Source organism: Polyodon spathula, chromosome 25 (assembly GCF_017654505.1).
Source record: "Polyodon spathula isolate WHYD16114869_AA chromosome 25, ASM1765450v1, whole genome shotgun sequence".
In the NCBI taxonomy this organism is placed as follows: Eukaryota; Metazoa; Chordata; class Actinopteri; order Acipenseriformes; family Polyodontidae; genus Polyodon; species Polyodon spathula.
Genome location: NC_054558.1, coordinates 16,655,009 through 16,680,501, shown reverse-complemented (window position 1 = coordinate 16,680,501; position 25,493 = coordinate 16,655,009). Strand labels below are relative to the sequence as shown.

Genomic DNA, 25,493 nt, shown 5'->3' with positions numbered 1-25,493 from the left:
GCCTATGGCTTTGATTTCCGAAATAAACTGTTAAATATATTTAAAATTAATTAAAAATTGTACTTTTTAAAAATTTTTGTGTACTTGCACATTTAAAAACTGCCTCCCCCCCAATTTCGACGGTACGAGTCCGCTGTAAGTTATTATCATAATATATATATATATATATATATATATATATATATATATATATATATATATATATATATATATATATATATATATTCCTTTTTGTCTGTTTACTCTTCAATACGTTACATGGTTGTGAAGTTAGCAGGGCTGGTGTTTCTGTTATATAAATGCATTTCACAATAAACACTTAGAAAGCTCATACTTTTGGCATGGACTTGGCAGTAACAGCCTTCTTACAATATAATGCACTTGTTTGTAAAACATATTTTTTAACATGCAAGGGACACCGAATGGGACACAAACAGACCACTACGTAAGAAATTCAATTTAAGGATTTATTTTAAATCTTGGAAGGACTTGTTGAGGAAATACGTTTATAAATGGTTTAAATACATCTACAATATTATACTAATACATCTACTCTGAATGTGTATTGGCAAGCTATTTGACAAGGAGGTTAAATCTCATGACGTTGCTGGAACCACTGTTTTTAAACTCCCTTTCTTAATGCATTTGCTATAAAGAAACCAGCTTTTCTTTGAAATTCTTCACCAGAAGTGGCTACCATAAGCAGAACTTCAACTATAAGCTGTACTAAAGTCATACATCTTCCCACGGTGCAGTTTCTAGGGGATTTTTGCTAGCACGCAAACTACAGTATTTCGAATGTAACAACTTGACAAGCAAAAACAGAACATTGTAATGTTAAAAAAGGGGAAATATGGAGTAAAATGAAAATCTAAATCTATATTCATTTAAGTTTTTGCATGTAGAAGTGACAAAAGCTTCCAATCTGCAGGTTCTTGACAAACTAAACTGGAGTAAGTTTTGTGTGTTCAGCCACTTTGCAGGGCAAATATACATTTTTAACATTTAGATTATATATAGATTCTCCACTTCAAAGGTTAGTTGAGAATACTAAAGTATTCGGACACCGCTCCTTTAATAAGGGCTTATTTGTAAACGTGTATATATATATATATATATATATATATATATATGATAAAACCATAGCCTTTCTGCACTCCATAACAACAGCAAGGTATGTTAATGAATCCATTAATATATTCCTATATTTGATTTATTTATTCAAGACAAAGAAAATGGTTAACATTAAATTGATGACTTTGCTCTTTCATGACAATCTACCATCTCTAAGTGGAAGAGCCTCCCTACTCTGTCCCGCCCCCGCAGACACAGTGACCAATAAAAATGCAGCAGTCCCAGCCTCCCTCTAAGCTCCTCCTAGAGGGCAGGCTCAGAACTTTGTTCCTCCACTTTTGTTTTCATTTTTTTGGCAAGATAATGCAAGCCCAAGGCAAATGGAGCTAAAGCAGAAGAAATAGTGGTTATTTTATTTATTTATTTTTTTTTTAGCAAGTCGCTAAGTTAAAGAAGATTCCTTTTGTTTTCCTTTTTCGTAAAGAAGATCCTTCCTCGTCACAAGTTGCTCCTCTCTCTTGTTGTGCCTCAGTCTTTCAGCACCTCGTCGGTCACTCCCTGAGCGGAGAGTTCCGCCAGGACATTGCCCAGGTATTTGGGGTCAGGGTAGCCGTGTCCTGTCAAGTTGGAGCCAAATTCCGTCTTGTGGTGGATCTCATTCCAGACCACAGTGTCCGACTCCCCAGTGGTGTTGGACGTGCCGATGGTAAAGATCAAGCGGCGGTCCCAGGCAACTATCAACAGCTTGAGGACCTGCAACATGATGTACTGTTATCTGAATACAGTGTGTAACGATAATCCCCCTAGCAGCTGATGAGTTAATAATGCTGACATCAGCATAAGACACATGCTTACCTCTCAGCTAGAGAGCTTTTCAGTAAAATGTTAAGTCGTTTGTCTTTTAAATGTGAGGCTGGTGGTTCAAGTCCAGCCCTTGCCTGTCGATTCAATTCAATTGGTCTGAGATGCCAAGCCATTGCAACGGCATCTAATGTAATTCACATATTTGGTTAAAGTTAATAAAGCTGATAAAACTTTAACACCTATATGCATTACCCTCACTTCGTAGGACTTACGTTTTCCCATATGAAATGCATACATGCCTTTGATTTTTCACATGTGTTTGATTTTTAATGGTATATTTCTAGTAGCTATTAGTAAATAAGTAACTGCCAATGAAGCATATCAGGAATGACAGCAGTCAACATCAAAAAATAAGGCTAATTGGTTCTGGGAGTTCTTGCAAAAAGGATACAATATAAAACAGCACTAAATATTCAGAATTTCAGTCATTTATTTCCTTTAGAAGAACTGCAATTCCTAGAAGCTTCACGCTTGGAGTTGCTTTTCAAGTACCAATCGCTGCTTTACAGACGGATGTATCACATGACCTACGTTCACAGTATGTCAGGAAAATTTAATGAAATTGAGTCAACCAGTTCATAAAACTGTAATACATCAAGTAGTTCTGTACTTTGGAAGCTAATATGGTAATGCTCACTGCAATAAGATGTTGAAATATTAGATTTCAAACACGGGTGTGAATAATGGAATAGAAGCCATACCTTTCTTCCCTTTTCTAAGTCCGGCAGGTAGCAGTGCCGAGGGAATCCTCTGGCGCTGAACTTCTTCCCTGGATTTGGGTGCTCGGTGCCCTGGGAAGACACGAGGAACCAACATCTCAGCCACGCAACCAAGCAAACCCTTAGCTTGGGAACAGGCCTCCCATATTCACGGCCACCAGCACCAGCCTTGAACTGCTGGCTTCTTGCATGTTTCAATCATAGCTGCAATTTTTAAGGCATTCTACAGTACCAGGGAATCCACCTGGACTGAATCAAACACTTCATTTTAGGGATAATCCCTGGAAGCCTCAGGTGGTTAATGCAATCCAGAGTGATTCTCAACTGGATCATCTAAATCCTATTAGAACTATATCTGTAAAAACTAAAATTCAGAATTCCAAGACTGTTGGTGTGTTGCTATCAATATGCAGTATGCATTGCTATTAGTTTTATTTGTTAAAGAAAAGCTCTTAATAGTAGTTCCTGGTGAGTTTGGTATGGAACCACTGTGCACACATACAGAGAGTCCTCATTATCATGTAATAATCACACTGTACCTGAAAGGGTACAAATATTTGTATAAAATCAGGACTTCTTTGGATTGTAGCCAAATGCAATGTGAAACATCTACAGGGGGCCAGGAGTGTATGATACAAGTTAGGGGAAGATGCAGAATCAAGGCAGGTATCCTGTTTCCCATGCACAGCGTAACAGACAGATGAACAACCTAGAACAACCTAGAATAACCTATTAGGATACCATTATAGAACCAGTTACGATGCAAAAACCCAAACGTTAACATTACCAGCAAGGGCTAAACAATAGATTGTTTTATTGAGCACACTGGCATGACTACAGTATCTCTAAATCAACTAATTTCCCTAGGTTTCCCTGTGCATGGTGTATGACGGATGAACACAGGAACTCTTCTCCATTCCTCCTCAGGTAACGTATTCCTGGCGTTCCTGATCGGAGCCCCAGGAAGCCCAGGAGTGACACACTTTCTGCAGGGAACGGTTACAGCTGGAGTCAGGCCTCAGAAGCGCTGGCCTGGATTCCACAGCTGGCCCAGTTTCTATGCAGGGTATATTCAAACATGGCAGCTGCCTCCTGTGATTAATAATAGCCCTAAGTGTTGTACAGACTCCAGGTGTCCCAGGGGTAACCTGTCTGAAACGTGGCTCGATGCACTGTTCGTATCAGTTTAGGGGCTGGGTGACTTAGCTTCCTCACAATGGGAGTCATTGTGATTTCAAGCATTGCAAGGCACTCGTCATGTTTTCATTTGTATATATACACTGCCTTGTCACTTTCTAAGGACCTGCCTAGCTCATTGGATTATGCATCGCCAAGGGGTTGTTTTCCTGGTATACCCTTGATTATTCTGGAAGGCGGTAAGAATGTCGTTCAAAATCAAGTCCACCCAACAAGTACTTAAACACAGAGTGATTAATAGATAACTCATGATAGGAAAAAATCATAACAGAACTAGTGTATATACAACTCTGGAAAAAATTAAGAGACCACTGCAAAATTATCAGTTTCTCTGGTTTTACTATTTATAGGTATGTGTTTGGGTAAAATGAACATTTTTGTTTTATTCTATAAACTACTGACAACATTTCTCCGAAATTCCAAATAAAAATATTGTCATTTAGAGCATTTATTTGCAGAAAATGACAGCTGGTCAAAATAACAAAAAATATGCAGTGTTGTCAGACCTCGAATAATGCAAAGAAAACAAGTTCATATTCATTTCTAAACAACACAATACTAATGTTTTAACTTAGGAAGAGTTCAGAAATCAATATTTGGTGGAATAACCCTGATTTTCAAGCACAGCTTTCATCCGTCTTGGCATGCTCTCCACCAGTCTTTCACATTGATGTTGGGTGACTTTATGCCACTACTGGCACAAAAATTCAAGCAGCTCGGCTTTGTTTGATGGCTAGTGACCATCCATCTTCCTCTTGATCACATTCCAGAAGTTTTCAATGGGGTTCAGGTTTGGAGATTAGGCTGGCCATGACAGGGTCTTGATCTGGTGGTCCTCCGTCCACACCTTGATTGACCTGGCTGTGTGGCACTGCCATTGTCCTGCTGGAAAAACCAATCCTCAGAGTTGGGGAACATTGTCAGAGCAGAAGGAAGCAAGTTTTCTTTTAGGACAACCTTGTACTTGGCTTGATTCATGCCAAAGCTGCCCGATTCCAGCCTTGCTGAAGCACCCCCAGATCATCACCGATCCTCCACCACATTTCACAGTGGGTGCGAGACACTGTGGCTTGTAGGCCTCTCTAGGTCTCTGTCTAACCATTAGACGACCAGGTGTTGGGCAAAGCTGAAAACTGGACTCATCTGGGGGTGCTTCAGCAAGGCTGGAATCGGGCAGACTTGTCTTTGTGAAGGACGCATGAATCTAGCCAAGTACAAGGTTGTCCTGGAAGAAAACTTGCTTCCTTCTGCTCTGACAATGTTCCCCAACTCTGAGGATTGGTTTTTCCAGCAGGACAATTCTCCATGCCACACAGCCAGGTCAATCAAGGTGTGGATGGAGGACCACCAGATCAAGACCCTGTCATGGCCAAATGTTGTCAGTAGTTTATAGAATAAAACAAAAATGTTCATTTTACCCAAATACATACCTATAAATGGTAAAACCAGAGAAACTGATAATTTTGCAGTGGTCTCTTAATTTTTTCCAGAGCTGTATATGTATTGTTTTCATTTTGTAAAATACATTTTCTTTCTGTGCCAAGTCTGGAAAGGCAAGCGTGCACTGGAAGAGAGCGACTCACCTGGATGCCGGCAGGGATATCGTAGACAATGCGGATGGTTTTGAATTCGGGGTATCCGGGAAGGCAGTGGGGGATGACGTGGAACTCCATCTTCCCAGGGGGCTGTGTGCCTGTCTTTTCACCATAGATAGCCTTGCAGGTGGGGCACTGCAGACTGCCATCCTGGAGAAGAAATCAAACCACAAAGAGGGTGTGGGTTTTTTTGTTTTCCGCGATTGTTACCGATATATTTCACTGGTTTATCAAACGTTAAAATTCAGTTTTTTATGATTTTTCAACCACAATTTGTCTCCCTTAAACAGGAAATATAGTTTTATTTTTGGAGTTAGGCGGACACAGTATAGAGGTAGGCTTAAATAATAAGATGTGAATTCAATTAGAGATACAACAATTAATTGATTAATCGACAATTGATAGGCATGGTTTTTATTTTGCAATCCATAATAAGATCGAGTACCTGCAGCTAACATGCTTTTCTTGTGTGTTGTTTTCTGATGAGAAAAAAAAAAAGTATGGCTTCTTGTTTTTTAATAATGGAATTAATATTTATAATAGTTTTTTTTTTAATGCATGCATTATAATGCATTATTATTGATAATTGCACCTCTAGCTTAAATGCTGTATTATAAGGACATAAAACTGTAAATAACACTTAAAATATCTGTTTACCCCTATGTTACCTTTTATGTTGTTTGCAATGGTTATGTTGTTCTAATACCGAGATCTGCCATGTTGCTTTGCTTGTCTCCTGGTCCTTGAGTAATCATACTGTAATCTGTGACTTTTGCACTGCTGAGAGTCTGCCTCTATGCTTAATTGCCATTTGCAGCAATATTTATACAGCTATATAATAAACTCTGGTATGCTCAGCTGGAAAAACTGGAAATAAATCACATGCAGTGCATATGATTATATTGAACCAAATAAGTTGCCCTCAGCTAGCCTTCCCCCTCTGACAGGGGGTGGCTACTTCATGTCTTTATAATGAGCTGCTGATGTCCCTGGCAGCTACACTAACCAGCAGAGGGATCCTGAGCTTGTAGCACAGTGCATGTATGGCGTATAAGCAACCACACTCAGCAGAAATGGCTTGTAGCTGTCACAACTGTATTCGCCTGTCAACAAAACTGTCACACATTCCCAGGCTGAAATTACAGTACTGGGAGTTGTCAACACAAAGACCAGCTCAGAGGTGCTCCAGTTGTGAAAGAATAAGTCAACATTCTAAACCAGGATCTACAGTTACTTAATCCAGACGTGGCCAACGGCCACAACTGGGGCCTACTCTATACAGTGGTAACCATGGTGATGACATGACTTATTAAAGGGCAACAAAAGGCACTTACACTTTATTGTTGATGTAATTACACCGTGTAACACTTTTTTTTTTTTTTTGTTCCTGGGTAGTAAGTGTTATTTCCTAATTGCTTATGCCTCAAAAGTATAGAAAATGGCTATTATTCCCCACAAACTTTGCTTTTGTGACCAGGACAGTGACATTTCAAAATATCACTATTTCTAGTGGGAAAACAGGCAAATGTGTGTCTTTTCGTTCACATAAAGTCAGAAAAAAACAACATATGAATCCAAATTAACATGTATTTATACTAAAGTAATACAAAAATGACTACAAAAGATTTAGAAGTGAGTGGTTTTTCGAGATTTATGTTACATAGTGTTATGTACTCTCTTTATGTAATTATAGAATTATCTGACTAGCCAGTAACACTTAACATAAGCTGCATTATTATTACATGTTGTCGTAAACGGTTTCCTACATGCTAGCATCCGGAGAATTAGATATTGTTAAATACTGACCACTTGACTTGGCATGTTTTATGTTTATTAAGTGTTGGAGGGGCCCACAATAAGGTCCTGCGAATGGCCCCTTTCTCTTCCTCCATAGGTATAGCGTCGCGGTTGTCCAGTCGCTCACCTTGTTGCCGTTGTTGTACATGGCTAACAGGCACAGCAGGTGGTAGATGTGGCCACACTTGCTCAGCTTGCCCACCAGGTCCGACTTGATCCCTTTGTGGCTGAGCACCCCGTCGTAGCCGGACGAGGTGGTCAGTCTCTCCATACAGATTGTGCAGTCCTGGCAAGGGAGGTCATAGTTAGGAAACAGAACAAGACACTGTCTTTAGAGCAGAATCCTCTTATTCTGGATACAATTAGTACAGGTACATTGACTACACTGTAGTTAAGCTGTACTACATTTAGTTATATTATTAAATACATGTTGTAATGTAAGGAGTTAAATTCTACCAATTACAGAATTGTGTGCTAAGTGCATGTAATAAATAACTGATCAATACAGTGTAGTCAATGTATTAAATACAGAAGAACCTATCATATCCGATCCTGCAAGAGACAATCCCCTCTATTAACATTTACACATGCCAACTAAATGGTACAGATGGAAACAGATCAATGCACATTTTATTACGGGTCTAAAACAGTAAATTTAAAAAAAAAAAAAAAAAAAAAAACAGTTTCACTTTTTAGATCCTGTCACTTCACAATAAAACAAACTGCTCAGTTTAACCATCCAGTAAAAGAAAACCAGAAAACATGCGAGTCATGCACTTACTGTGGAATTAAAAACAGAAAGTAGTCATCAAACGGCAGTTTGTACTTGTGTGCGTGCTTTTTTGTAGCTGTTGCGGTTGTTTTTTTAAACAGCATTTCTGTCTCAGGTTAATACACTTACAGTTTCGGACTCGAAAACACTGTAAGAACCGTTTGTAAATGTACAAATACTGTATTATAGTGCTTTGTTCTGCAATCATTTGTACAGCTTTTCTTTGTATAGTAGGCTTATACGTGCAATACCGTACTTTGGTGTTTTAGACACACTGCTGTACCTCAGTTTGTTAATTTATAAAGCCCTGATGTTAATAAAGCAACTACAATGTAGTATAACAAGTTTTCACATATCCAATGGAACCCTGGAACTTGGACATGACAGCTTCTACTCTATGCATCAGGTTTTAAAGAAAAGGTAAATTTCTTTCAAAAGGTAAATAAAAACACAAACAGACAAACTTTTGAAAAAAATGAAGTAATTTACAGTATTTATTTATGGTGAAATAGTTTGTTTAAAAGTGTATGCGCAAAGCATCTCGGTAGATCCCTCTATGGCTTCGAGTCACATACATACACTTTCCAATTCCAGTACATTGACTCTGAAACAATTCTAAAGATAACATGTTATGAATACATCATGTTACGTGAGTTTTCAAAATGACAATGAAGGATTGTACACACATAGCTACACGGTGTTAAGTGACCTTCATGAAGGCGTTATGAATTTTCCATGCTGTTGTGTCCAATTTAAACAAGCCCTAGACTGAGAATAACATTTGTTTGGGGGTGTTAAAAAAAAAAAAAAAAACTAAAATACATTGGAAAATAGACCAAATCCACAAAAGAGGAAGCTATATTTGGGCAACAGCACAACAAACATAGCATAATTAGAAAAGGCCTTACCAACTGTTTAATGTTCATGTTATAATTATGTACAGCATGTTGTTTAATAGGATCAACATTGGAACTACAAAACTGCATTTACAGCCGAAAAAAATGTCACTGATTATTCCTGCCACCCAGAAAAAAACCCACAGTCAGTATAGTAAAGCACAGAGCAGTAAACTTTTGGATTGATCCATGAGCTTAGGCAATTAGCAAGAGTTGTACGGTTCAGGGAAAATATCTCTGCAACTTACTGCGTCAAGCGCTGCAACATTAACCTGAGCTGTTACCCTGCACTTAAACCGACATAGATCTAGATGTGACAAATACTTCCTTTTCGCAGCCACAAGGGACTGATAAGGAACCAGAGTGTCATTTCACATGAACGGGAACCCTGAAGTGGGCGTTCTCTATAGTGGAAATGACACATATTGAGAGAGAGCTTCCATCTAGCAGATAACAAACAACACAGGTTCCCAACACATTCAGCAGTTCCGTACCTAAATAACGTATTTCATCCAGTCTTCTACTTGTGCGAAGTCTTTAACCCTTTGCCTCCACTGTAAATATGCAACTACATTGTTCTTTGAAATGAGGGCGGACCAATGCTTTAAATACACTGAGTTATATTCAATTGATCTAAACAGTAGGGGATATAAATACTGCAGGGATGGAAATAAGACTTGCATTGCATAGTCGTTTGATCCATTCTTGGTTTTACTATGGGTTTACTAGGGTACACCTGAGCTTGACACCTATACACTGGGGCTAATCAAGCACAAATTAAAACCTGGAATGGGTGAAACTGCTGTACTGTCACCATTTCAATATTAAAATGGAACCATACCTGCCATTTTACACTTGAATATACTCACACACACTAACGATTCTTAATAAATCCTTGATAACAAGCGAGACTTTCTCTACCAACACCAGATATGCTGAGAGCACAGCTGTCAAAGCACCCTAATATTAATTGGGACGTACAGGAGCGGGACAGAAAATTAGACACCACCTTTGTACTGAATACTTTCACAAGAGCTTTTATGAAAAGCAGGGATTGAATGAAACCAAATTCTTGGTGGAAAGCAGTGTTATTGTCTTTAGTGCTGCTGTTAGTGATAGAAACGCAGCAAGCTAATGGCTAGTGATCCTTCCACTTGCTCTGTTTTACTTCACACTTTGAATGCATTACTGTGGACTGACATTTTTGTATAACTGTTCCATTAACATTTGGAGATATTTCCTGTGTTCGTGTCAAATGCATTTTTAATGTTTTTTTTGTTGTTGCTTTTTTAACTATTTGATGGTGTTTGCTCCCGTTCTGAATTGACCGGATGCATCGATATACATGTTCCTCTAAATCTGCCTTTAGCTGGCTCTGTGCTTGCCAGAAGAATCCTATTTGCCTCCTCTGAACAGACTTTCTCATTGCATTCAGTTCACATCGCAATGCGACCGTCAACTCTCCAGTCCCACCTACTCCAAAGAATGATGATATATATATATATAGACAGAGCTGTTGAAAGGTGATATTGTTACATGCTGCAGGTACTTTGTAGCAACCCACATTTTTGGCTTCAGAGCCCCTGATATAAGTCAACCATTGGCAGCGAGGGCAGCACTGGTTCAGTGTGATGAGGCTGTAAGACTGTTCATCAATGATTCAGACCCTAAATGAATCAGTCACCCCAGAGGCATCCTATTTTCCCATGTAAACGTTATTAATTTATTGTCCAGCTCCTCCATAGAAAACTGAGGCCCTTTCGCTTGCTGGCAGAGCTGGAAGGGGATGCTGTCTTGGCACCTACACCTGTAGCCAGTGCACCACACTAACACGCTAGGTTGAGCTCTCCCCTTACCTCATCAGGAACCGCCTTCACTTTTTCCATGTATCTCTTCACCACATCCTCTGGGTTCTTCCCTGTTAAAATAAACCACAAATAAAAAATGAATTGTGAAACTGGCCAAATGCAAATGAAACCAAATTACTCATTGCTTGACTCAACACTTCATTGACAGCTGCGACTGACTAGTCAAGGGCCAGTGGGAAAATCAAGGACCACTGTGTCACAAACTGAAAGGGACACTTCATACGTTTTCTCAGTATTTCTCTGTTAAATACTCTATTACGTGTGTTATCTGTCCTTCTGTATTGTTGTTTCTTTATTTACCATGCTTATTAACGGAGGCTGATTGTGTTGCACTTGGTTCAGTGCACAATGCATCACCTACAGGCTGCAATGCACAGCCCACAGAAGCAATGTTTCTGGAATAGTATACCCATATAAATATACACTTGGAAGAGGTCCATGTTTACAGGATTAGGATTTTTAACGCAGTGGTATTTAGGTGTCTGTGTACTGCATAGAAATTAGAATCAGGGATCAGGGAATGGTGATTTTCAACACCAAGGAATGGGAATTTTACTGTAGAAGTGGGTATCAGAGATTTACATCGAGTACATTCAATTGGAGAGCTATCTTGTTTAGAGAAAGCATGTTAAACTACATTCTTAAGAAACGCCAAAGAAAGGGAATAAAAAAACTGTGGCAGCTAGTAAAGTGTGGATATTGTTAAACTTTCACCAGTGATTTCCATAAACCCTGCTATAAATAAGTCTATAAATAAATAATTCAATAATAAATAATAAAATGTTTAAAGAAAGAAAATGAACAAGGAAACATTTTCCACATCGTGATCCCCATGTACAGTAACAATTCTCCCTGTACTGAAAGTCCCTATTCTGAGCTTCTAAGCCCCGATCCCCCAATTCCAGCTTCTAAAAATCCCTGCTTCGGAATTCCTAATCCACGATTCTGGCTAGATGGAGTTAGCTGCTGTGAAGTTAGCTCTTAAACTACAAAATTTATCATCTTGAGCCTTTTTCGATGTTGGGACCACCTTGGTGTTTGGATTTTTTCCATGGACCACTTCCCACTCATTTCTTCACAACAGCATTTTGAAACTAATTTGTATGTGTATATGTATTAGTTCATGAAGAAAGTAATGTATTTACTGTATATAACATACCTAACTTTATGAGGTTCCTGGGTTTGAATCTTTGATATCAGTTCATCAAGGAATGTTGTCATTTTGCACAAGTCAAGCAGCAAATATAGCCTCTTTTTGTTTCACATTAACTTGTGTGACTATACGCAGTCAACCTCTCTGAAAATATCGAAATATGGATATGGCTTTATCCCTGGCAACATTGTAGCACATCTTTAACAGTATTGAAAATGGGAAGTACTAAAACTGTAGTTAATAGGTTTTTTGTTTGTTTGTTTTAATTTAGTCATTCCAACCGAGGAACATGCAATGCAGAGTGCTATTTGTATGCAGAGCGGAAAAGCTGGGACATTCAGATTACTTGCTTTTTTCCTTGAACAGTGAAAACAAGCATTAGAATGAGCACAGATTTTTTTTTTAAATAATGCTGGCTAAAACAAAATAAGTCTGTAATTTTGACAAGATAAATGTGCCTTTATAACGTGTAACAGTTATTTACTTAGTACTTGTTTCACATTAGAAAGCTGTTTCATTCAATGGTGGCTTTAATGGCGATGCTTGGTATTGCATCAAAGGCAGCTGTAATATATATTAATTTATAAACACACCCATACTAAAAGAAAACAGATAAAGAAGAGCAATGCAGGCTACATACATATATATCTATATATATATATATATATATATATATATATATATATATATGCAATCATATATATATATAATATAGGTAATTTCATAATGTGGTTAAAGCTTAGAGTTGCTTAATAATACATATTGTAGTAACACAGTGTGTGTTTGTGTTGAAATGTTTGTTTTTTTTGCAAACCGAATTTAGGGAGTTGTTTGCGGACCACATAGAGTTTACTCACAGATCACAAGCTGGGAACCACTGATCTACAGGACCAAAGACTGGTGTTCTGGGCTTGCTTTAATCTGAATGTTAAATGAGAATCACATTCTGGGAATGAATGTCAAACACAATCCCTGCCAAGCGTTTTGAGGCAAGCCGCTTCTAATTGTCATTCTGCAAGCATGACAGACACACACAGACACAAAAGAGCCCCTGAGAATACAGAACCAAAGCAAGTGTCTGCCCAGCTCAGTCTGGAAAAAAGCATGACCTGTGTGCTTTCAACCTGTGTTCTTCTGGAACCAGCATATGAAAAGCTTACTAAATATGAAACTGCTTTTATATTTATTTAAAAAATGCTAGCAAAACTGTAATATTTAACACCAAAAAAAAAAGACTTTCCAAACATTCACTATGGAAAACACAAATTAATGAAAAATATAGATTTCCTCGTTTATCCATTAATGTTATACAGCTGGGATAATAAATTTAACCAAACTAACGCAGTTCTAGACGATTTCCCTGAGCTAAAACCAAAAGCTTGTCTAAATTATTGAGGTTAATCTTTCATTTGATTTCTCTCTGACTCGTGTCCTGTTGTATGGCGTTCACTGTTGTCTGTATATACAATCTGTCTGTTTGCATGCCCTAACACCAGTTCTAATCAGAAAACTTCAAATCCCCTCCTGATGCATCTTTTGCCAGGTTATTTTTGAACTCATGACGAAGTCAACTCAAATTATCGTGACCATTTTGCTCAAAGGATTTGACACTTTTAAAGCGTGACCTAATTCACATCAACTACTTCTGTTATGTGTGAGCTAGCCTTGTTAATTTCAGAACCAAACGTTTCCAGTGCAAAGAAAATGTCAAAACGTATTGTAATAAAAGAGAAACTACAAAGGAGATTGAAGGTCCAGTACGTTTTCTACTTAATAGAACATGAATTAAAAGTAATTTTTGATTTGGCACGCACGCCAATTGTAATCAGCTTTGGAGTCATCGGATTAATGTCTATGTTATTTATTTGTTAACCTTGTGCTGGAATGAGCTGTGGTGGAATGAGAGATTACCGGGATAAGTGAAACCAGGCCATGAAATTCAGCTGCTAAGCTAAAATGAACATCAAGATAAAATATTATACCACTGTAGTTTAAAAGCTCTCGATATTAAAACAGTGTTTAATTAAATACGATTACTAGACTGCCTTGATTTCTATACTGTACTACATAAAGTGGTACATTTCTTCTCCTTGTTGACTACATAAAACACTTTATAAACAACCGAATTATACAATGCAGTGACCTTTGGTTATATATACCGTACAGTACACCACCTTTCATTCACTCAGACCAGACTGGACTGGATTGCACCTCTGATATGAACTGCAGCCATTAACCATATAAGAAACCACTGTGTCGTGTGAGACTGAACAATGTACTGGAGACCAAAACTGACCCCCCTGTGGGCTCACAACTGCCCGGTAATGTTCTGGCTTTGAAAACAGAAATCAAAACTACACAATTACATCCGACAGCTTTAGAAGAGACATGCATGGAGGAGGACGGGGTTGAATTATTTATATCACCGCGATGCTCAGAAGCTTCATTACTGTGTCCCGAAGACTCCCTGAAGTACTTTAGATGATAACCTTTCTTTTTAACATGAAACCTGTTTGTCAGATTTTTTTGGACGCTCCGCGTTGTGTTGTCTGTCAGTTCATTGATCACCCAGTCCTAATTTCCATCCCTGCACATACGCTAACGGTATCTCAGTGCAGAAATCCAGCCGGGCCCTTACCTTTCTTCAAGTGCTTCTTCTTGGTTTTGCGGCAGGTGCCGTTTACCCCCGGAACAGGCCTTATGTCGCCCTTGTTGATGGGAGGGGGGTGCAGGATGGGTTTGGGGGCCCTGGTCAGACACACAGGGAGGCCCGCTGCACACATCAGGATGCCAGTCATGCCTGCTCGGGACATGGTCAACACAAGACACTCAATGTACTGGACACTTCACACTTTTTATCCTGCAGGTTTAGTAGCTCAATTTTTTTCATAGGAAACAGGGACAGTTTGTCATAGTTCTAACTCAATTTCTTGTTCATTGATTATCTATGGGACTCTATGAAAAGAGCCGTATCCTTAAAAGAATCAACAAACATTCTTAAAACTAGTGTATTTTATAGAGGATGGATGCACAATGGTTCTAAGAGGCTTCTGCAAAAATCACCAATGAGGGAGGAAGTACTAGGTCCTGAGTTGTTTATGTATGTTTCCCTTCACTCATTGATTATTTTTGACCCACGAAGAGCCATTAAGTTTTCTAATTAAACATTTGCTCATTAAGATTTAATGAAGTCATTTATTTCTGTTTTACAGATTTAGGACTGCAGGTGCTGTTGGGAGCTCTCATTTCAAAGCTTGGCAAAGCTGTTAATGTGATATTGCTGGCCATTGAAAGGAAAACAAAATAAGCTCTGGTATACCCACAAGCATAGTATAAATACAATTTCATCCAATACTGTTAAAAGTAACACAATGACTGTACACAGTATGTGGACAAGCACAGCTTATCCTACTCACTTAAAAGTAGTAAGTCATTCTTAGTAATTTAAATAAATTAACTGTAATCAATAGTGAATCAATTCACTTTCACTAAGATTCAAGCAATGACTTTAAGTAACCATTGGCAACACAGAAGTCAGTACTCAATCAAATTGATCAGAAATCAAAAGGAGCAGTGTTCATGTGTTCTCAGCTTGTTTTTGCTAACAGCCCCCCTGCTTCTGGAAGGCTGATTGAAGAGTGCATTAGGACAGGGAAATAATGGTACTTCATCCCACATTTGTGCCTGTTTCAAACAGCTAAAGTGAGTTTAACCTGTTTCAAGGGACAATTCGAGTAAAACCAGTACAGCCTCTCACCTGCCAATGCTGGGTGAACTGGGCCAGAGCCAGTAAGGTTCTTCACAGGAAGTGCAGGGACCCTGGAAAACACAGTGACAAGGGTTAGAGGGGTATAACCGATATCTCCACACCCCATCAACAGGAGAAGCAGCTCAGACAGAGCAATAACCTCTCGTGTGCAATATATACCCTTACCCCTTCTACTGACATTTTGACAAATCCTTAGCAATGAATGGTTGATTTCTCTTATGTGATTCATAATGATACTTTTATCGCATTGCAAGTCATATAAAACAACCCGTCATGACCAACACAGGTATTGCCATACGGATTGTGTTGTGACTTTAACGTTACATCCCTTGGGTAAGGCTGCTGAACTTGCAGGTATGGTGAAAAATACGAAATGCACGACACTTGGTGTCTAAAGGATATTGTTTTGGCTTGTTCTTTTTGCATGGTTTATACATTGGAGGTGGCAATCTAATAGTACAGCACTGTAGGTAACCCTGCCACCCCCTTGTTTCTACACTTTATCAGATCTGGCCTGGCTCCAGATCTGATGTCCTGATTTGTTTCACATTTTGCTCAATAGCAGTTTTCCCCTGTGAATACAGCACTGTGCCTGTTAATCTGGAGGCTCTTTGTTGTGGGATAACCTCTGTGTCCTTTCTTGACTGTCTTATCCCTGATTAGTGGCTCACGTGTATGGGATCAACCTTCTCAATTAATCATTCAAGGGTCTACGTGCTCCAGAGAACTGAAAACAGCATAGCTGCTGTACTGGGCAGCAGCAGCAACATAAAACAGTAACATCTTGCCTTTTTTTTCATGCACAGCGTATTCAAGCACTTATGAATAGCACATGCCTTGGACACAGTTCAGTTAATAAAATGCAAGACTATGATCTTCAATGGCAATGCAGTGTGTCGCAAGGATAGCTACAATGATATGAGGTTGCCACTGGAATGGTACTGCAGTGGTAATATTTTCAATTTAACTCATACACCGTACACCATAATCAATTACAGTATCACGTACCATTTCAAGACCAGATATTTGTTCCCGATCCACAGTGTTGCAATTGCTGGTATCTGCTAATGATTCTTCACAGTAACACACTGGGATTATGATGGTATATTTTCTGTAAGGGGAAGTTCCAGCACTGCCACAGCAGCGTCAGCTCTAATGTTCTAGATGCATGTTTCTGTACCCATCTAATTAGTGACCTTGCTTTGATTAATGGTACATTTCAATTTGCACCATGCAAGCTGGTTGTTAAAGTAGCTGTCATGAAGTTCAGATATCAAACTGGGTCCCCCACTAATTCCATCTGCTCTGCAGAGACCACAAGAACTGGTCAGAAATCAACAGAGATATAAAGAGATCAGATATAAACTTGGTCCCCTGCTAACTGTTTGCTTGCTTCATCATGATGTTTGTTGATTTAGATTTTTACTGCAGTCTGAATTTCAGCCCATATTGGTTTACATGAACAAGTTACATGTGTTTCGCATAGGTGAACAGTCTGAGGAGCTCTTAGCCTCATCCACAACTTCAACACTCAATCAGGTATAACCATAAGAAACTAAGTCAATTAGACAAATGTTTCAGATAGTGCCTTCTTCAGTGTGCTAACCCTGTGAGCATGATCACCAGTGCTGAAACTAACAACAGCACTGTGGGTTAGCTTGATGTTAGAAGTACAGTAGAAGAAGGTATGGTTCACGTTTTGATGCACAGGAATAATAAATCAAGTCTGTGATAAAGGCAACTTTTATTATTAAAATAAAAAGTGAACAGAAGATTCTGGCTGCTGTTCTGTTGAGTATGTATTCCTCTAACTTAATCACACTTAGGATAATCCATATCGGCCACATTTGCTTTTTGTTTAAAAGGAAAATGCCACAGCATCGGTTACTACAGCAAGTTTTTACGTTCCAGTCCCTCACAAGGTCCTTCTTAGTCATTTTATTGTTTAGCATTTACAGCCACAGCGATAGTTTGATATCTAAACAAAACAGTGTTTACTGCAGTCATAATGTGGTATTTTTTAACATTTTCTACAGAAAATCACTGCACAACTGCACATTAGTACATTAATTCTACATAAATATTATTTTTAAAAGTGCTTGGTTACGAGTGCTAAAATGCACTGTATTTTTTTTTTCCTCTAGTGAGCCACTCATATTGCTGAGCTAGATATTTTCATGTCATCCAAAACTTAAAAACACAGACACTGAAAAAGACACATTTGTTTTCTAGAGTCTAAAACTCAAAACCAAGCCCCTTACCTCTGGTACAAGGTAATCTTCATTGTGTACTGCACTGAGTCGCTTTATTTGCCCTTGTAATAAACATAAAGCAGCATGTCTCTTCGGGAGAGCTTGGTGTGTTGTGAGTCAAAACTTGGTAGTGACTCAAGTCTAAGGAGGCTATTTAGGGAGACTCTAATCTCTTCTGGGACCATCAGAAATCCTGTGACATCAGGGCACTCCTGCGTAACCAAGGCGATCAGTGCACTTCCTGCCTGGGATTAGCAGGTTCCGACTCACTACTCACTGTCGGCCTCTTTCAATCTCCTCTCCTGTGGGCACACGCTCTGCCCTCCCCTACGTTTTATTTGTTATAATTAGTTGTATATGAGTCTCTAGTTTCTCACATTTTTGGATACATTTTTCATAAATCAAAATAATTTTAAATCTGAACGTCATTTTGGTCTTCTGATTTTGCCAGTTGGTTTGTACAGCTGTTCTGAAGACGTTTGTGTTTTTTATGTACAGACTGAAAGCACGGTCTTGTCATCGAACAGGAGATGCAGAACGACCTTGAAATAAGAATATTTGCACAGGTTTGTGTTGTTTTTATTTTTCAAGAAGCTGGCTCTTGGTCCTTTGTGACTTGTGATTATGTTTGCCTGTGTTGTCAACGTTCCTTGTGTTGCACCCGCCTCCTGTTCCAACCCTCATCTCACCCCAGAGCTTTTTCCCAATGGGGTAAAGAGCACATCTATGTCAAGTATTGGCTATGAAGACGTGTGAACCACTACTATGGTAACCGAGTCTCTGAAGTGCAGGAGGTTTCTTAATCTCTGTGGATATGATCGTGAACACTGGCGTGAAACCTTCTCCCTCCCTCTTCTCACCTGAACAGCTTTGTCCAGCCAGTCAGGCAGCACAGGTACCAGTAGCTGGGTTATACATTGTGCTGTAGTATGTTGAACCATTTACAGTAGCTAGCCACTAACCACTGATGATATTTATAATGGGTCATGCCAGCTCAACTGGACCACATTCTTGGGCCATATTTTCAAAGAGTTTACTCCTGTCTTTAATTGCTTTGTACCGAGAATTCACCACAACCTTAGGCAGAACACTAAGCCAGTGGGTAATGTAAATGACCAGGAATGACATTGTACTGTATCTAAGTCCCAAATACACTAAGTAACTGCAGGTTCATTATAAGCAACAGTTGATCTGGAATTGCCTTTCTAATCAATGTCCTGAAGTATACTGTATTATTGTACCTACCAATCTTCTGTTCTGCTGGGGATGAGTTATTAATACTTTTAAATTCCTAGCTTTTACTAGAGGAATAAAGACACACATACAGTATGAGATGACACTCAGAAGGAATACAATAGCAAGCTTAGTTCAATGATCATTTAGCAATGGGCAGTTTTTTTTTTTTCCAGTTATATATCAATATGGATTTACCTGTTAACATTATGAGAATCATTTAATGTATCTAAACAGTGATCTAAATATAGCCATTGTTAAAGCATGACATCAAGTCTATCATTGGAATAGTTTAGTCCCTGCAGTCAGAAGTTTCCCGTTACCGCCTTTTTACACCGGAACCCCACTGCCCGCATGATATAATAGGAACTGTGAAATCCCGAATTCTCATTTGCTTTGAACTGTGATGCTATTTTGGAAGAACATGTTTAAATTTCTGGGCAAACGTAAGCTATCATATCAACTTTCTGAGTGAAGGTAGCTTATTGTATTAGCGAACTACAACACACCGTTTCTAGCTTTCTTTCTTTACTAAATCTGCTACGACAATACTAACAAACTACCTTTATGATTTCATTTCCAAAGCATTTCCACAGTGTTACCTTACATACTCTCACTGCAGTTCGGCTCTCCTTTGAAGACCAATGATACAGCATCCACAGCATTCCTCACAACCCACACATCAAATTGTACTGAACTATAGTACAGCAGAGGTGAGACAACACACTTCTAAGAGATCTGAGTTCTGATCCATGTAACTGAACAGCAGTGTGTGACATCTGATGGGAAATCAGTCCCAGTGATATGTCATACATGATACAGGAGTTAATCTTAGCATTGCATTAAATGAACAGACCCTGGCGAGACCGACATCCCATCCTGGGATGGGTGGTGGATGGGGTGGAGGAAGATTGAATCTAAGACGTCAAGCTGGGGGGGGATATCATGAGCTGGTCCTATTGAGCTGATCATAGGCTTTTTGCTGCGGATCAGGGAAGCTAAACGTTTACTATTTCCCTGACAAACAATACTATTGTGATCAAAGGGCACCAGATGTTGGGTTATGTAAGAGGCCCCGGTACCAAAAGCCTGCATTAAAAACTCAGTTGTTTAAATTAGGTTTAAGCATGCTTTCTTTTCCAGATTATCATTTTTACATAAACAGAATACCCCTTGAACATTCATAGAGTCCAGTAGTTATATAACTCAAGAAGACAGCTATAAACAACACTTAACCTCTACGGCTATTCTCATTCGTGGAACAGCTACAGTACTCTAGGAACGTTCGCGGTCTATCCTCAATTTATGCATAACATTACAACGTGCTACAGTATAACAATGTACTGACCAATACCTAGGTACTTTTGATTTTGTCAATACTGTTTTCACGCACATCTGGCTCACTCATAATTCCCAACAAGTCTAACGTGAACCGATTTAAGAGACTATACTGACACTGAGTTTTGACACTGTTGACAAGAACACTTTAATCGAGGAAGTTTGGAAAAAGCTTGTTGGAATAGAGAACCTAACTACAGTAACTGCAAATGTAAAAGGCTTATGAAAAAGATTATACATTTTCCCAACAGTGTCTGTAACAGAGTTACATGTTGTGCATGTTTTTCAAGCCAAGCATGTGTATTATACAATATGTAAATGCATTGTGTGTAGACGCATGGGTGATGACTCAAGCTTTTAACCAGAAGAATGTTCTTTTCTGTAGAATTGTGCTGTTGAGTTCCAGGCAGGGGACGACATCTGTACAAAGGATTAGATGTACTCGAAGTTTGTCAAACCTCTAACTCTAATGTACTCTAATCTTGTCTTGCACACACACACACACACACACACACACACAGACACACACACACAAAACAAGGAACTACTGCTCAATGTTTGCAACATTAAGCAACACAAACTCCATTCTGCTTAACTGTTTAAACCCCCAACCTACAGTCTAAACTCACCCTAAATTATGCAGAAATATTCCCTGCAATATTAACCAAATTAGGAACAGTTAGTTTATGCTGACTACAGAGTTATCAGCTAATACATTCATTATGCAAAACAAGATGAATTGCATATTCTTACTTAAATAATGAACTTTGCTTAAGGCAATCCACAGGAAATCTTATTATCTCTGTACCTGCCCAGCACTGAATTCAATACACACATACAGACTGAAAGGGAGAGAGGAAATTAGTCTCCAGTGTAGTCCCTCCCTTTCACAGGAACTGAACGCAGCACAGACAGACAGACAGACAGACAGACAGAGTCTCGAATGCTGTTTGCCCCTCACCTTTTACAGGTACTGAATTAATTGTACACACAGACAGACAGACAGACAGACAGAGGGGCTTAAATCTCTTGTACAATTCCTTGCATCCACCAGTTCAGCAGATCAAACCAAGCTTAAAAATAATCTATAAGGTAATAAATTATTGTCAGCATAGGTGGTGGCAAAGTCGCTGTTCTCACCCAAATGCTAATGAACATTACATGATCACGTGATACATTTTGCAGCAACCTAAAATTGGCAAGGTGTATAATCCTGTCATCCGTACATCTTCACTTTAGCACCCTGGAGACCCGAGCGCACTTCAGTCGCAATTAATGAGCGAAATAGCACTCACTTTGATTCTCCAAGTTAACACAGTGCTCAGCCTTTGAAGGGAGGCGTTATTTTACTTTATACTACACATGTGTGTGTTCCAAAGCATGTGTATTTTGAATATTTCAATGGCCAGCTGGTAGCAGCGATGTCACAAAAGGGGCATCTCCAAGCTTTGAAATCAGAGCCCCCCCCCCCCACAGTAACATAACTAAAGAAAACAAAATGACTTAATTAATCATAATGACTAAACGGTTAATGGTATATACAGAAAACACAATGGTTCTTAATGGCCAATCGAGAGGAAAGACATAAACAACTCTGATTATTTTTGCGTTACCCAGTTAGAAGCATTTTGTATCCTCTCCTACTCTATCCTTGAATAAAGGTTGTGACATTTCTGTATTGAATGCATTGCATCTTTCCGGGATCCAGTTGTGATCTCTATGGGTAATCTTGTTGCTCTTAACCATTCCATGTTTTCTTGTTTAAACCCTGGAACTCTTTTGTCCACCACATGAACCCTTCTGTATCATCAACCACAATGGGAGGAGCCTCCCCAGAATGTGAACCAGTTGAGCTGGAATGACCCATATCAATATTACCAGTAAGCGCACATAGTGAAGGGGTTCCAGTAGGTTGGAACCAAGTATTCTGCTTTTTTACTTGCTTGTCAAGGTGAGTGATACTTACATAAGAAACGGCAGGGTATTAGAACAAAGATTAACATCGTTACTTTGTTTTGAGAACTTTAACCGCGAGACCAACCTATCTCCCAGTCGCGTAAACACTAGGCCCTACAGCCTATATTTTCCTGCAGTGATGCATGTACGCTGTGTTGTGTGCCACATGCGAAACTCGTGACAGCGCACCTGCCGCAGTTAGTTTCTGTTTTGTGTTTATGGTTGTCTGACTGAAGCTGAGAGAAGTGAGTGGGTGGGGAAGTCAGCTTGGCGCATTGTTGTTTACAATCTGCGTTAGGGGGTTGTTGCTCAAATTATTCAGTGCAACTCGAGCGGTCTTGTAACCACGCGACTACATTCCGGTGAGAGCTGTGGCTTCCTGTTCATAGACCCACTCGCCTGGGAACTGCATCTTCACACTTGACACCTCTCTCTTTCTCTCTCTCTCTCTCTCTCTCTCTTAGATTTACTATGCTTTTCATGTTGTGATCAGATTAAGTACTAAAAATAAACTCACTATAATCTTGGACAAAAGTTTATAAAAGTCTTTATCAACACAAGATTTTTTTAAGTTTCTTTGTGGTACCCTTTATATTCCAAAACTACAGAATATGTCAAGGGGGAATGGTTCTGCTGAGGTTGCTGCAGTCTACTGCAATGGGATTATAATGGTAGAACTGGGAACTTTTATTTGTCTTCCACTTTGGTAAAGATGCTCTCTTTCTCTGTCCTGGTTTTTCACTGGTTATTCTGTCATTCCCTTTCTCTCCATCCTGTCTCTTCCACTGCACTGGATTCAATTCAATTAAAAACTGCTCTATTGGACTGACAGGATACACAAGTTATGCCACCGCCGGTCCATCAAAACACATCCCATCACGGACAAATGAGCTGAAACAAATTCAGACCATACCCTTTCTGCAGACAGTTCATTCTCCATCTGTGACTCCAGCAGCAGCTCAGCCATGTTGGATTCCAACCATGCTTGCCTGACTCGCCCTGCACTCCAAGCAAGTGCTTTTACTAGGGGAGCCACTGGGCACCCCAACATGTGTTTAACTTAGAACAACACATTCATCAAACTCAGACAGTACTGTGCCAGGAATCAGGCTACACATGAGCCCCTCCCTAGAGGAGTCTGACCGCTTCTCTCATGTAAAATATAACACTGCCTTACACTGTTGCCTGTGAAAATGCAGATAGTCTTCTTTTGGTTTTAATACACACCCCATGTGCCTGTGCGCCCCCATGGCTAGAGATAAGCACATTCGCAAATGTGGGGGTGGAGATGTTTATAAGTATGCATTACAGCATAATGGCATGGTAACCTGTGACAATAGCAAAATGGATAATATACCTTATTAAAACCTTGTATGTGGGGTTTTAATAGCTTTTCTTCCAGCTCTTTTCTTAGATAATCTCATGCAGCCTCAGTATTCACAGCATTATAAGGTACAGTTATAGTTTATGCTAACTGAAGATCCTGCACAAATAAATGACTGATTGTTCAACACTATAAGGAAGACTATTGTGGTAGTTCCACCCCTAATAGAACTTTGCTGTAGCAATTAGAGACAACAATCGTTAAGGGACAGCCCTGTATCCCTGCAGAGCAATTCAGACATCTTCAGCACCTCATGTGCTGTACAATCAGTTCTGTCCTGGTGTGGTAGGAGTAGTTTCTCCTATTCTGGATGCCCAGTCAGGAACCTTCACTCATGCAATGTTGTCTCTCTTTTTCCCAGCAGGTCCCACGACTGCCAGACTTACTGTAATCTGCTTTCCGACAATTCCTAATTCTAATTCTGCACAAAAGCCTCAGCCCTCCGCCTCTGCTCATCTCCAGGGGAGGCTGGAAATGCTGGTTCAGCGATCCTCCCCCCTCCCTTTCTCTGCCTTCCTCCTTCTCCCTCCTTCTCCTCTGTGCTCATGACAGCTCTGCAGCCTGGCACACTCCTGCCACCAACTGATCTGTCTTTGAAAGGGCACTAAAGAACAGCCGAGTAAGTGATTTTAACATTCAGTCCCTAATCTGTGAAGTCAACATGGTATCGGCGTTCTTTCTTGGTATCAGCCAGCATATAGGACATAAATAAGCCATTATAAAAACCCAGAATGCTTTCCTGCTGTGCTGTGATTTGCATGCAAAGTATGTCCAATAAGTAATTGAATAAATGTCCAGGCAAAGTACAATCATATTCCGACATCCCAGTCAAACACAAATAGGTTATCATTTTAAGATGCGTTGCTGTGGACAGAATGCAGTTCATTCTAACATTATTCAGCCCAGAAATGCTCAATGCAAGAATTATCCAGCAGATTCTAATAGCTAATGCTAAACAGTAACAAATAACTAACCCCCTCACTATCACAGTCTCTGTAAAGGATAGCTGGCCCCAGTGCAGCACCCCATCATTGCCCAGTCTCTGTAAAGGACAGCAGCTAATGCCAGTGCAGCACCCCATCACTGCCCAGTCTCTGTAAGGGATAGCAGCTAACCCCAGTGCAGTACCCCATCACTGCTCTTCTGGGGGCCAGGCTCATATCACTGGCAGTTTCTCTCAGCTCCATAGTCTCTGATATATTATTAAATCATGCTCAGATCAGATGATAGCTTGCAAGCATGCTCTGTGAGTTAATATTCATCAGTCCTGGGCTTCCCTGTGAGCAATTGGCCTGGAGAGGACATGATTTCAATCTGCCAGAGATACACAGCCATTTCACAGTGCAGGGCTTTGGGGAAAGGCTTGCAAACTGCCACTTACAACTTGTAAAAGTTATGAACGGACAATAATCTCTTTTACTGGGTGCTTGCAGTTTTCACTGCCAAGCTAACTTAAAAAAAAAATGTAGCATTGTTTTGTTTTTTTACACTTATGATGTTTGTAATCATTCTGAGTGGTTCTGATTGCAATGATGATTTATTTTTAATAAGCCAAGGTTCTTTCACCTGAGTTCAAGCTGCCTGCCATAGAGTCATGTAACATAGCCTTGATTAGCCAAACTGTCT

General features: G+C 39.5%; 1 protein-coding gene across 2 annotated transcripts in view; it reads right to left on the bottom strand.

The window, feature by feature from the left end:
• Window positions 1-209: 209 nt before the first annotated feature.
• LOC121299432 (E3 ubiquitin-protein ligase DTX1-like) overlaps window positions 210-25,493 on the bottom strand; it is a 55,401-nt gene continuing 30,117 nt past the window's right edge. For both annotated transcript variants that reach the window (XM_041227116.1, XM_041227115.1), the window contains exons 4-10: window positions 15,693-15,754; window positions 14,574-14,735; window positions 10,771-10,832; window positions 7,374-7,532; window positions 5,438-5,599; window positions 2,640-2,729; window positions 210-1,827 (exon numbers count right to left, since the gene is read on the bottom strand). In XM_041227116.1, coding sequence (XP_041083050.1) covers window positions 1,603-1,827; window positions 2,640-2,729; window positions 5,438-5,599; window positions 7,374-7,532; window positions 10,771-10,832; window positions 14,574-14,735; window positions 15,693-15,754 — 922 coding nt within the window. In that variant the 3' untranslated portion in view covers window positions 210-1,602. The remainder of the gene's footprint in view (window positions 1,828-2,639; window positions 2,730-5,437; window positions 5,600-7,373; window positions 7,533-10,770; window positions 10,833-14,573; window positions 14,736-15,692; window positions 15,755-25,493) is intronic.